Here is a 13894-nt window from a genome sequence, read left to right on the forward strand (position 1 = left end):
GACATTTTATTTTCATATGTGCAAAAGAAAGAACAGGAAACTAATAGGTGTACAATGGAATAAGTTTGGGTGTACTATAACATACGCGTTGCAGTTCAGAATCCAGACAGGCGTTGCACTACGAAGTTATTTCCCTGTGCAGAAGTGTTTGTCTTTCGATGGATAAGAGTGAGAAGAAAATGTAGAAGAGTGTGCGTTAGTTCACTCACAAGGACACGTTGACATAATGAGGACCGGTCCTCTCATCTCTCCCATCGGCTCAATGATTGTCTGAGAGCTTCGCTACATTACATGTCATTTAGCGGGCGCTTTTATCCAAAGCGACTTACAGTAAGTGCATTCAACCATGAGTACAAACTCAGAACAACAAGAATCAAGTAAGTAACATTTCTTCAAGAAAGCCAGACAACAAAAATACCATAATATAAGTAATACCATTAGTAAGTGCCATTCAAGTGCTAATCTGTTTTTATTCAAGGTATTGTCGGAAAACGATTGGGGATTGGGGAAACGAAAAGATCAGATGGGTGTCATCAGCATAGCTATAGGAATAGCAATGCGAGCGAATAACAGAACCGAGAGAATTAGTGTACAGAGAGAAGGGGAGGGGACCCAGGACGGAGCCTCAAGGGACCCCAGCAGTGAGAGGACAAGGATCAGACAAAGATCCTCTCCAAGTTACCCGGTAGTTGTGGTCGTTGAGGTAGGATGAGAAAAGGGAGAGAACAGTGCTGAGATACCCAGGTCCTGAAGGGAGGACATAAGGATCTCGTGGTTCACTGGTGGCTACAAAAACATCTGTCCAGGCGTTGCTTTTCATCTTCGTCTGTTTACACTCTGACTTTTATAGGTCTGACATTTACACAGGCCACACAACAAACATAGATTTGTTTTCTCTGAGTAAAAAGAGCTCCCGCTTTGTGTTGATATAATTCTTTTTAATTAACCCTTATTTTAATTAAGCTGATACTTCTTTTTTTATTTTTTAAATGTAAAACACAACCACAACCTTTTTGCACAATATATTCTACATTATAGGTCACACACATGTTGACATGTCACAGTAATAAAGCAGGTGTAAACAATGAAATTAAAGATGTCTGAATTCCATTTGGGTGGTCCAATTTCAGGCTTGCAGCGGGACACTTGAATGGTAACACCTGTACTTTCCCTATGACATGTCAAAATATCAACTGTGAAAAAGGCCTATATTGTATTTTTACCATTCAACCTTTAGTATTTTCTAGAGTCAACAGAGACTGCAGGCACATGGCTGACTATAAGACCTTCAAAGCTGCCACGCAGACAACCAGCACTTTCAGAAAGGGGTAAAAGAAACGTGATACTATTTCTCCTGTAATCCTTTTTCAGTGGCCAGACTGTGATCAGCTTCACTTAACAGGCCGTTTCCATGGTGCAAAGACCTGCTTTGAGCCCGTTTGGTCTCCCCTCAGCTTGATGTCCCTGGCTTGACCTACTAAACACTATTCAAGTGTATTTTATGCTCCTAATTGTCCACTGTTAACAAAAACTCTCCTGGAAGTAAACTATGCTGTTTTACCCCTTTAGGAAAAAACTATACGTCCCAGCTATCTGGTGTTTCTTTTACACTTTTCAATAAGAAGTATTAACACAGCCATTTTTATAAAGGTATTATATAGGAGGGATGCTAATCTCTCTCTCCTCCCCCCCCCCCCCTCCCTCTCTCTCTCTTCCCACTACTGCATTGGTGCTGTTACCTCCCTTCGCGGTGATGTCACCGGCTCAGTGGAGCTCGAGCATCCTTACCCAAGGCAGACAGAGACAATAGGGCCATCTTGACCGCTTGTGCAAAGAAGCGGCCGAACAACCCGACCGGTGTCACCTTCCTTTTCCTCCCCACTGGCAGGACAAGACAGGGCGGAGAGGGAGAGGGAGAGAGAGAGAGGAGGTGGGTCGGCGGGTACAAGACACGGTCTGCGGTAAACTCAGCCCTTCCCGTTCTCATGGAGAGCGGAGGCTGTTAGCGAGGGGCAGTGCCAGACCTGGAGGAGACCAGAGGAGGTGGAAGGAGTTCCGGAGCTGGATATTAAAACAGACGAGCACGACAAGCCGCCGCCTCCACACGGGAGCACGAAGTTATTGGCACTGCGGAGGTGAGGTTGACCTATTTTTTATTTTATTTGTTGTATTGTTTCATTTCTATTATTCCGCCCGTACCGCAGGTTCAGCCTTCATTTACTTAGTGTTAAATCTCCTGGGGAGAGATGAGCATAGGGTGCGGCCATTGAGGAGGCTGTCAATGTCGGAAAGATACTATGTGGAGATATAGCGTGACATTAACGCCGCTCCGTAACACACCACCACCATGATGTGTTACAGCTTTTCATGTTAAATACAATTTATTTCATTTATGCGAGCAGGGCGACGGGACTAAATGCCCCGTCGTTGGGACAATTCAGTGTGTCGCTATAGTCGGCTACAACTGCTCATGGAGGAGATGCTCGCTGATAACCGAAGCTCTCCAAATGACGCAAGATGTATGAAGAAAGTATTTCACATTAACGAATTATCCGTTTGAGCCGAATACACAATGAGTCTCGAGCCGCGTTGACCTCAGGTGTGAGGCTTCACTCATGCTAAAACAGAAAGATAAAGAAGCCCGTTAATGATATCTATTTTATTAAGTGATAATAAGGTCAAATCGTTTCCAACTGTCGCCGCGCTCAAATACACACCGGCGTGGTTTATTACAGGAGCCTTTGTCGCGGGGAAGATGGTGGCCGCCCAGCTGAGCTGCATCATCAGCTGATTGGTCTGAGCATCTGTAGGAGAAGATTATGAACATGGGTGTTGATGGAGGGGAATTTGATGTTGAATATTTTATCTTCTTTTTTTATTTATTTTTATTTGTATCAATCCTAATTAGTCTTCAGAATACAGTGTGACCTTTTAGAAAGCCAAATACTGCTGACCTATAGTACCAATATTAACCTGCATATGTCTCACAAATGAATCTGTTTCGGGGACAGCTGCGGACGGTGTACCAGGAAGGAAGCGGGGTGACACAGCACATTTACAGCACTCAATTATGATGACGGACGTCTGAGTCACAAGGCATATCAGGGCATACTCTGAATATCGGTACAACATCGAACATTATCCCAAATCTAGTGCATGAATTAAGTTAAAGCTCAGTTAATTTTCTTTTATTGATGAATAATATATAATGACAGCTATGCATTATGTTAGCTTCATAATATTCATAGTTGGACAGTGAATGCTACATGTATCATTTTGCTCATCAATAAAGCTTATTGATGAACACATTAAGTGATTGGAATTTGTTCGTCACAGATGATGGAGGACGAGTCATGGTTGCTCCTGATGCACTTATGATGACACCACAAGCTAAACTGATTTCATGTTCATAATTCGTCTTTTAGGGGACGAGTTGTCATGAGGCCGAGCTGCTGATTAGAGCCAGATGCTGGATTTGTGGCTGGTTTCGGAGCCATTGTCATCAAGAGAAATAGTTTGACATTTAGCTGCTGCTGCACTTCTTTTGTTACTGCTAGCTTTATTATCCATCTCCCCTGGCTGTAGCTGACCATGCGTGGTCTTTTCATGTTACATCCACACAACCCTGCCCTCTTCAATTGTGCTTGTCACGTCAACCATAAGGTCTCATATTCTGTTCATACGACTTATAACACACATGTAAAACATTTTAAAGCCCTTGTTTCATGCCTAAACGGTGGTGTATGTCTGTTGCTGCACAGAAACTGATCAATCTTAGAATTTTATTGATTTTGATTAACTTTCTGCTCCGTTCTACAGACCTGCGGGCCTGGGCACTAAAGAAGGCACCCCAAGGTGCTAGGAAGACAGCATCATGGCAGGGGCCTCTGTGAAGGTGGCGGTGCGTGTCCGCCCCTTCAACTCAAGGGAGATTGGAAAAGATAGCAAGTGCATCATTCAGATGTCTGGAAACACCACCAGTAAGTACTCTCCAGAAGATCCACCTTCACAATGTGTGTTCTGCGTTCTTGTTTTTATTGTCTTTCGTTTATAATTAAATAGAGATTGAATGGACTATTACTTTACGCAGTGTCGTTGGCACAATCACCCAGCTGAATGGAAGCTTTGAGCTGGAAAATTCCTTTTTTTCACTCAGAAGGTGCAGGTTCAGGCTTTTCTAAGCGCTTGCTGACCTTGACTTCTGAACCCCCTGCATGAGGGGGTTACTGAAAAGATAAATAGATTGTACATTACCAGGAGTGACTGTACAAATCTCCTGTGAACAAGCAGGTCTGTTCCAAGACATGTGATATGAGCCGGAAATGTATTTAGAATCAGCTTTAGCTTCATAAGAAGAATAGAGCTGATGAACTGCAGGTTGCAGTTGTTCCACTCGCAACACAACAGCACAATATGGAGCTGAACCATTCATTAAATCTTATCACCCTGTCAGGAAGTCATTTGAGCATCATGTTGAGGTGACGTAATCTCCGGCATATCTGACCCAATATTTATTTAGGGCAAAGCCTGTTATGTGTTTATGTGGCCAGATTAAGCCACGTTTAAAAATGGCTTCTCATTCAACATTTTCAAGATTAATCTTTCCAGTCAAATCTTCCCCTTATGCAACATATATTAGCAGATACATTTTTAAAAGAAAACACATTATTCTGTCAACATTAAATACCCCCATATGAACAGTTATGTACCTGCCACTAGCTACTATACCTGCACAAACCTACTGTATTGGTTTTCGAGGCCATTTGTTGTATTTTTTTTTTTAAGTAGGCAGTTTAGAGCACACCACATTCCTTGGGTTATCCGGTGCAGAGTGAGGAGACTGGAAAGATACTCGATATGTAGTCTGCTTAGGAAGGTAAAGCCATTTGTCAATAATGGATGAGGCTTCCTGAAATATTTACCGTTTGTCCTAATTTAGCCATCTCCCCCTCCCTCACCATGTCATGGGTGACTAGACAACAAGCTGGGTGGCTTTTTGGGGCCGACTTGTTTTAACTGTGCAATTTCTTGCATTTTGTGAGATATATTAGTTCATATGAAGTCCCACCAGGATTTCACAGCATGAGGGTGACTACATTGTGTTGCCTTGGCACAGAGCTCCTACTCCCGGTTTCACAGAAGTGGATGAGTATTGTAAACCTAGGTATATTTGCAGTGTGGATACCACTGAAATGTCCTGGAAAAAAAAAATATTCCTGTTTGACTTAATCTGTAAATTGGAATTTTTCTAATCACAAAAAGTGGGTCTGTTGTTTTTAATTAAGCATGTTGCCATGATAATCAGTAAAGTGTTTGCTTGTTATTTACTTCCTGCTTATTCAGTGCAATATTTGTTTTAAGACCTCCTGAGAGAACCCACCGCAGTAGCTTTGCAGTACAAATTTACTGTGTCTCATTCAACAGTACACAGCAGGCATTGGTAAACATGTAGCATAGATTACTCTTTCATAAAGGATGGGACATATTGGGCTTCTGCCGTTTCTGTTTTTCAATAATGTAGGCTTTAATAAGTATTATTATTATTGTTATTATTATATATAAATTACATTTAAATCAGAAATAGTTATGATATTGTAAAAATGTAAGTACCACACAAATTTGCAAAATATTTCCTCCGGACCTGCAGCCAGTATTCAGTGAGCTTGTGGGCTTCACATTAATACACATCACTTCTACAAGCTGGTAAATTGCAGTTTAAGTGTCATGTCAAAGTAACATTGCTTTTGACACATAAGGAAGCCGACAGTGACCGACTTTAAGTATAGGTCTGTATTCAGATTTTTAGAGAGGTCCAAGTCACAATTCTGTTGAATCAATATACCTTAAAATCCCGATATGAAACACATTTTAGCAATAATGTCAACCGGTCGAGAACAATGCATTGCTGGTCAGACCCACTCACACAACACAGAGTCTCTCATTGAGACTGCAAGTCTTGCAGCAGAGCAGATTGTTCTCTTCCCAACTGAGTCAATGGCTCTGGATGTGGACTGGAGGGTCTGAGCTGGCTGATGTCAGGAAAAAGCCCATTGGTCGCCCTGTCTGGAGGGGGTACAGAGGCAGGGTATAAATGCTCCCTTGTCTTTTCTGTAGTCTGGGCAGAGCCAAGGAAGAAGAAGGAGTGGGTTTCTTTTGTGTGTGTGCGCCTCTCTGCTTTGTGCTCTCTGACACTCATGAGTGGGTAAATACCCCAGTTCCCACAAAGCAGGAGAATGGCAGTAATCTTGTTGTTTGAGAGATCCTTCCCTCCCACGCTGGCCTTAATTAAGATGCAGGGTACAGACCTGAAGGAAAAATGGGCCTCTCTTCAGAGGATTGTTGGGTGCATAAACTTGGCGGAGACTCACATCTATGTTGTAGCAAAGTTGATGCAGAATATCTGCGTATAGCTATCCATAAGAACTCTTGCAAATGTATATTGTGGTGTATTCTATGTGTTTAAATGTAGAAACACAGATTTAAATGATTTTTTAAATTCATGTTGCTTTTTAAATTTTGAGTACCTTTTTCAGCATGAAGTTCACTGCTGAGTAATGTTAATTGTCGCATAGACCATGTCTCTTAATTTGTGCCTGAGGCTTCATAAAGTCCAACCTAAAGCAGCAGGCTTCATACCACAAACAGCTCGTGCTGCTGCTGCTGCTGCTGAAAATAGTTGCATCTACGTGGCTCTCCTCCAGTCAGTGGGTTCACATCCCCTCTGCCAGACCTGCTGACACAGCCACATTTCCTCTTCTATTGACTGGGGCAGTTCACCCATGACGGTCTGACCAGCACCACTCAGACAAACATGGAATGAGCCATAATATTACATTTCATTTAGCTGACGCTTTTATCCAAAGCGACTTACAATCATGTTACATTCAAACACGGTAGACACAGTTATAGGGAACAATTCAGGGCTAAGTCTCTTGCTCAAGGACACATTGACCAGGGCGGGAATTTAACTGTCAACCCCCTGATCAAAAGACAGACCTGCTAACCACTGAGCCAAAGTCATGCTCTACAACTACTCAAAATAAACTAGAGCAGACATGTGGGCATCACTGACGGGGATAAAGATGAGTAGTAGTGTAGTTTTAGAAAATACGAATAGTTTATACACAATACATACTGTTTTACAACCTATAACTTCTCTGTATATATATATATATATATATATATATATATATATATATATATATATATATATGTATTACTTCTCATTGCACATCTTACTGTTAAATCATAGCAATTACTTTTCACCTGTCTACCACACATTTATATTTTATTTTATATTTAATTTGTGTACATCTTATCCCTATGTATTAATTGATGCACTATTGTTAAGTCTTGGATTAAATTGTCTTTTTTATTCATATTTAGTGAGCGCTTGTTGAAGGGAGCCTGACATGTAAGCGATTGCTTCTCTGTAACTGTTGTACACATGACAGGAAAATACTTGAACTTGAACTAATATGGATACAAATATAATAAACCACACCTGGTGAGAATAATTTGCACACTTTTCTTCAATTAGGGTTAGATCAAAATATCACATTTTTATTTATTTTCAAATTTCGCAAAATTATCTTGGGAATTAAAATCACTAATGTAATGTAGCAGTATCTTCAAAGAAACATGGAGATATACATATTTGTATTTTAAAGTATAAATGTAAGTCTTAAAAAAGTGATCAAAGTTGCACAATTGTTACATTGTCATGTACAAAACGATTTTGATTATAGAATAATGAAAGCAATTTTAAAGCAAAAATTATCGCCCCAATAAAATCAGGTTTCAGATTTAAACATTTTAATCTTTTATTATAATAAAATTGATAGCTTTGTGTTTTGTATGACAAAACAAGTTTCAACATGTCATTGTGGATTGTGTGACATTGTGATTGTGACATTTTACAAACCAAACAAATGATCAGTCAAAGAAATAATTGGCAGATTATTTGATAATAAAAATAATAGTTAGTTGCAGCCATGCACCAAGCCCAAGATGGTGGAACAATATAACTTCTAATAAATGGACAGCTAACAACTATTGACAATACAGCGTTGAATCAATGACTGGATAATAGTTATTGAGTCACTTTATAACAGATACTTAAATAATAGAACATGTTTCTATTTGTTAAAAATGGTCTAATGGTGGATGAATCTTTTGGATAGATCATATTGTAGGCATTCAAATCAGATTTTGGGAAGCTGTTATAGCTTTTAGGAATTGTTGCTACTTATTTCCCAGCGCACAAATCACATCTGTGAAAGAGAGACAACAAATATGCATGAAAAGCAATAGAGTACGCCTGAACCCACAAGTAGGAGTCAGTATGATGCTGTGTCCACACCGTAGACTCCTGACCCCCTCCTATCTGTGAGGACAGCGCCAAAATAGAAATGATTTGCTGTTGTATCCCGTCTTATTATTGCTGTGCCCAAACATGACAAGCCTTCCAGACCCGACGTCATCTATAAACTCAACTCCTCGTGATTAAAAAGCGTTTCCATCATAAAAAGAGAAGACGGGTAGTAAAGGGGAGCATGAAGAAGATGGGAGACGTGCTCTGCGTGCTTAAAGTGCTGCTCAAACTGGCCTCCGGTGGAGATCACTCTGACACGTAAGCAGTGACCGCTGAGAACGTCACAGCTACCAAGTGCAATTTAAAGAGGCAGCCATATGTCTCGCTGTAACACGCCTACGTTCTGCCAATCTCGAGCACTCTAAAGTAATTACATTATTGTAAGAGTGTGATGAAGGGGGGGCTCATCTTGTTATGAATCATACCACAATCAGAGTTGAGTAAGCAAAGGATGTCGGAGTTCAGGGGCTGTCCTTCTGGGTAAAATCAGATCTTTCTTTTTGTTTTTAATTTCGAGGTTTGATAAAGTAATCCATGTCTCCTTCTTAACTGGGTTTATTTGATGGTTTTCTTCTGTTATAGAATTCACTTTCCTAGAACAAGGTCACCGTGATTTACCAGGAAATTGGATGTGTTTCTTTCACGTTTTCACCACCTTGCAGCTTGAAACATTCTGGGACCTGCACTGATTGTCAGGCTGTCTTGGCTGTAGAGATGAATACGTACACAGAGGCTTTCCATACAGGGCCTTTTAAGCGTCCATTTTTCATCAATGATGGAAGGATGTTTGTTCATGCTGCATATCAGAGATGCAGCATATGCAGTGTCTCTTGCAGGGAAATCATGGCAGGACCAGTACGTCCATATTCGTCAAAGTGGTGTTTCTCACCAACACCTGGAGCGAATAAATTCAGAAACCTCCACTTGGACTCAAGGATGAACTAAGTAGAACGGGGTGGGCGATATATGACAATGTGTCTCATAGGATAACATGATAAAGTGATGACTTCTTTTATATACATGGAAGTAAACACAAGACATTGTAAGCAAGGTGTGGTGTGACTCACTGAGAATGATTTTTTTCAGTGTTTCACCTGCATCACGACTGCACAGAATATACATTTTCTTAGAAGAGTGGTTGGTTAGAAAAGGTGCAAAGCCTGTACTAAGTACTGTTTTCTTTAAGGAGACGTGTTTATTGTTTGATTTAAACAACTGCACGGCCAAAGCCTACTTCCAGAATACACGAGCAGGTAATTAGGGTGAACCCAACAACATCACTGAAACACACATTTTAGGATGGGTGGAGGGATTGATTGCCATTGCTTGATTAATGTTGGCTGTCCCTCCAGTTGTGTGTAGATTTGTTGGTCTAACTGGTATATCTGGTGATGTCATAATGTCCTCATTGCGGAGGACCATTTGTGGCAGGGGGCAGTGCACAGCAGAGGAAATGTTGTAAATCATTTCTCGCTAATTAATGAAATGGATTCCGTGTCTTCGTTGAGCAGCAGACCTCATTGATTTCATGATGATTGCGAACACTGAACTCCGATAAGTCTTCCAGGGATCGTGGTCGCGTCATGGCCGGTAAACCAGGCCTCGTCTCTTTGTCACGGGCCGGAAACCGGAAACCACGTCAGCCACACTGGCCCATATATCACGGCTGGAAACACAGTAGCAGTGTAGAACAAAAATAAGCGTATGTACACTGACTTGAGAGTGGACCGAGCCCGGGGCCGCTTCCTCTCTTATCGACCACATGCATTAGCGGATAAAATGGTGTCTGGAGTTCGGGGAGCAGGGAGGAAGCATTTTCATCGCTGGCATCACCAGACCACACCAGATATAATGTTCTCGTGAGAGCACCATACCATGTGCTGGAGTATTCATTTCAATGTTTGATTCCAATACTTGAGCTTCAAAGCTGCCTGAGAAGAAACCGTATAGATGTGTTTATAAGATGTATCTACGTCATGAAGATGAACACACAGTGGACTCTAGCCCCCATCGCACTTTTCTGCAGAACTCTCACCGTTGCATGTTTTTATTTATTTTTTATTATTCCTTCTTGTGGCTCAGTTGTCAGGTCAAATGCATTATTCCAGAATTTAAACATCTGGACAAGAAATAAACCATGAATATATAAAAAAGTCTGTTTGTTCAATTTCAGCCATTTCTTTGTCTGATTCATGACAACGCATAACATTCATGACTCCAGAATACGATCGGATAACATAATAACATAGCTAACAGATGAAGTAAATCATAAAAAGATGTGCGTCATCATGATGGAGTGTTGGTGGTCATCACTGACCCGGGGATGTACATCTACCAGACCAGAACATTATATAAAAATAACAATTATAATGATAATATTGATTCTAATTTAAAGTAATTGATGTATGGTGGGTAAAAGGATATTTTCGGAGTTGAAAGTATTTGTCTCATGATCAGACAAACCTGTGACATACAAATACTAAATCCTCTGACAGTCTGGAATAAATGAATATTCCGAGATCCACTGAGGTAGAATCTTTCTGAAGGCTCACAAAGATCACCTGAGCCTGATGAAGAGGCGCTCAGGCCTGTCGCTTGTTTCACACCGACCCCGTTGAAAGATGAGCTGAGCCTGACGAGTCTGCGCTGTCCCAAAATGGCCACTGCTAGGTCACGACTCGGCCTTCTAATCTGCAACCCTACAGTTGACAATAGCCTAAGAATAAAGTTCAATAATTTGTTTCCATGTCAACATAGTTGATGGGGAATGTTCCTCAGTACATACTGTGTGTTCCTTTGTGCTGCTACTCATCTACTTTTAAAGATCCATGTGTGTGTTATTCCTGAAGTGAGACAGTCCTTCACCTGAAACTTCATCTCTTCGAAATGTCCTTCCGGGGGAATATGAAGAGGCCACTGCTACATTTTTATTTTTTTTATCCAACAAGTTTGTGTTTAGGTTTGCAGTTAGTGTTGCAGCCTCACGGAGCCACCAGCAGGGCAGTGCAGCGGCACGAGTGAAGATGAATCACGAACCAATGTTCAGAGCCCTTGGAATGTATGCACATTGGGTTTATTATATTTAATACAAGATATTGCGTCATTTGAATTTTTAAACCTACATTTTCAGAAAACTAAAATAACTGTCTTCATGTAAGTAATCAACTTGTGCCCTTGTGTGTGTTTTGTGATATGTTAGCTTCAATGTTTCCCCTCTTCACCTGCAGTGTCCGTGCTCAATGTGGGCGACTGTGATGTCCAAATGTCGTTTAGCACATTTCCAGGAGGGAAAAAGGGTTTTCCCAGGGTTCAGTGTTTGTCTTCCAAAAACTGCTGCACGGTTTCTTGTCCCCCCAACATCTAATTCTGTCGCGCAGAGGCCCAAACACTACCTGTGACTAGGAATGGGTATCGTTTGGGTTTTTTCCGATACCGGTGCTAAACCGGTACTTTTAAAAAACGATACCGGTGCCTAAACGGTGCCTGAACCGATACTTTTTTTTTTAAACGCACAATGAGGACATTAAAAACCTCTTTGGCCATATTCCCTGTAAAAGCCGTTATCATGGAGCACTGACAAACAACGGATATCGGACTCTTAACAAACACAATATATGTTCTCCGTTATATGATGTGTGTGTATATATATATATATATATATATATTGTCATGTGCAGACCTTATAGGCAGGGGTGCACATAACTGGTACGCAGGTACGCATGCGCGAAGATAATCAACAATGCGTAATGCCACTTGTGTTACTTCGCGCCTTTGCGTACTTGACGATCTGATATTGATCGTCTCCACACAGCAGCATGTCATTTCTGTCTCTACGTGTCGCGTTAACACTTCTCGGCTTTCTGTCTCGCTCGCCGCAGAGCTCCGATGCCAGCGTGTGCGCGCACATCGGGACGGAGAAGGAAAAAAAAGTAACTTGCACTTTGTGTTAACTTAAATCTCACCTGCTTTCACCTGAAGCAGCTGCAGGGCGATACTTGTGTTCGCCACTAGGTGGCGGTAGCGAGTTTTGCCATGACTGGCGCCGCACCTCTTGCTAGTACCTTTGATCTCCGTGACTGACCAGGTCACCATGGAAACATTGTCACAAGACATGTTTGTTCTCTGGCTCTGTGAGGTCGCTAGTGACGTCACGGCGCACCGAACCAGAGTCTATATATAGAAGTGACTTCCAGCAGGAATTTGTTCTGTGAATTGGCAGAAACCCCCACCACGACGTGTGATAAGAGAGGTAATGGGGTGTGGGGCTCTGTGAGATTCACAGAAAGGGTGGGTGGAAGGCGATTCTCGAATCGCCAAGGTCCAAAATATAAAAGAGACACAAAAATGAAATTAATTTATTATATATATATGTGTGTGTATATATACAGGGGTGCACATAACTGGTACGCAGGTACGCATGGGCGAAAATATGCCGGCGCGCGCATTGCAGATGAGCACATTCTCACTAGCACCCCCCCCCCCCCCCGTAGGTGGACGTCACAAAAGCTACCTGTACCCAACCCTACATGTGACTATCTGAAAGAGGAGGCGACTTAGGCCTCCCCAGTTCTATTAGAACAACACGACAGAGCGCAGATACGGTTTCACGTGGCCGGCTCTCGCCCTCCCTCTGACTCGTGTTTCTTGTCTTTCAGCCATCGTCAACCCCAAGCAGGCCAAAGACACCAAGAGCTTCAACTTTGATTACTCCTACTGGTCCCACACCTCGGTAACTCTCCGCACCCCCACAGCGTGAATGTAGTACCGACACCCCAACAGAGATACACACGTGCACTGCTTTCTGTAGGGCTGGGCTATATGGCCAAAATCTAAGATATTTTGTATCTGGATTACAGTATATTTATACATTTAACCATGCAGTAAATTTCATGGTAGCTCAATAAATAAATTATCAGTATGAAACTACCACATGGTAAATTTAGCCTTGATTTATTTCTGTGATAAATACAATTTTGCTCAGTATTTTATCACTTAATTAAGAAATATTGTGCAAATTGAAAATAACAATCAGTGAAAATGTCGAGAGAGAAAAAGGTTTAATTGATTGTATATATGAATGCACACAAATACAGTTTTGGTCAGATTAAGACGATATTCTGATTTAACAGAGTTTTAATTTTGAGTCAGAATGTGCTTGTTATTCGAGGACTTGATATATAATTTCATCACCATACGATTCCACTGAAAGATCATAATGAGTTATCACCCAGTCCTAACTTCATTGTTTGTCAGATTTATGAGAAAGTTTAACATTTAAGTGGCTGATTATTGATCTCTGTCCGCAGCCAGAGGACATCAATTATGCCACTCAGCTGGAAGTGTACAAAGACATCGGAGAGGAAATGTTGCTGCACGCCTTCGAGGGATACAACGTCTGCATCTTTGCTTATGGCCAGACGGGCTCTGGCAAGTCCTACACCATGATGGGGAAACAGGATGTCAAGGACCAACAAGGGATCATTCCTCTGGTACAGATTTACTGTGATTACTGGACCAGTG

The 13894-nt window shown here is 41.5% G+C and overlaps 1 protein-coding gene across 6 annotated transcripts in view; it reads left to right on the forward strand.

The window, feature by feature from the left end:
* Positions 1 to 3874: 3874 nt before the first annotated feature.
* kif1aa (kinesin family member 1Aa) overlaps positions 3875 to 13894 on the forward strand; it is a 42903-nt gene continuing 32883 nt past the window's right edge. For all 6 annotated transcript variants that reach the window (XM_056414595.1, XM_056414598.1, XM_056414597.1 and 3 more), the window contains exons 1-3: positions 3875 to 3980; positions 13030 to 13103; positions 13681 to 13863. In XM_056414595.1, coding sequence (XP_056270570.1) covers positions 3875 to 3980; positions 13030 to 13103; positions 13681 to 13863 — 363 coding nt within the window. The remainder of the gene's footprint in view (positions 3981 to 13029; positions 13104 to 13680; positions 13864 to 13894) is intronic.

This window comes from Pseudoliparis swirei, chromosome 5, assembly GCF_029220125.1.
Source record: "Pseudoliparis swirei isolate HS2019 ecotype Mariana Trench chromosome 5, NWPU_hadal_v1, whole genome shotgun sequence".
In the NCBI taxonomy this organism is placed as follows: domain Eukaryota; kingdom Metazoa; phylum Chordata; class Actinopteri; order Perciformes; family Liparidae; genus Pseudoliparis; species Pseudoliparis swirei.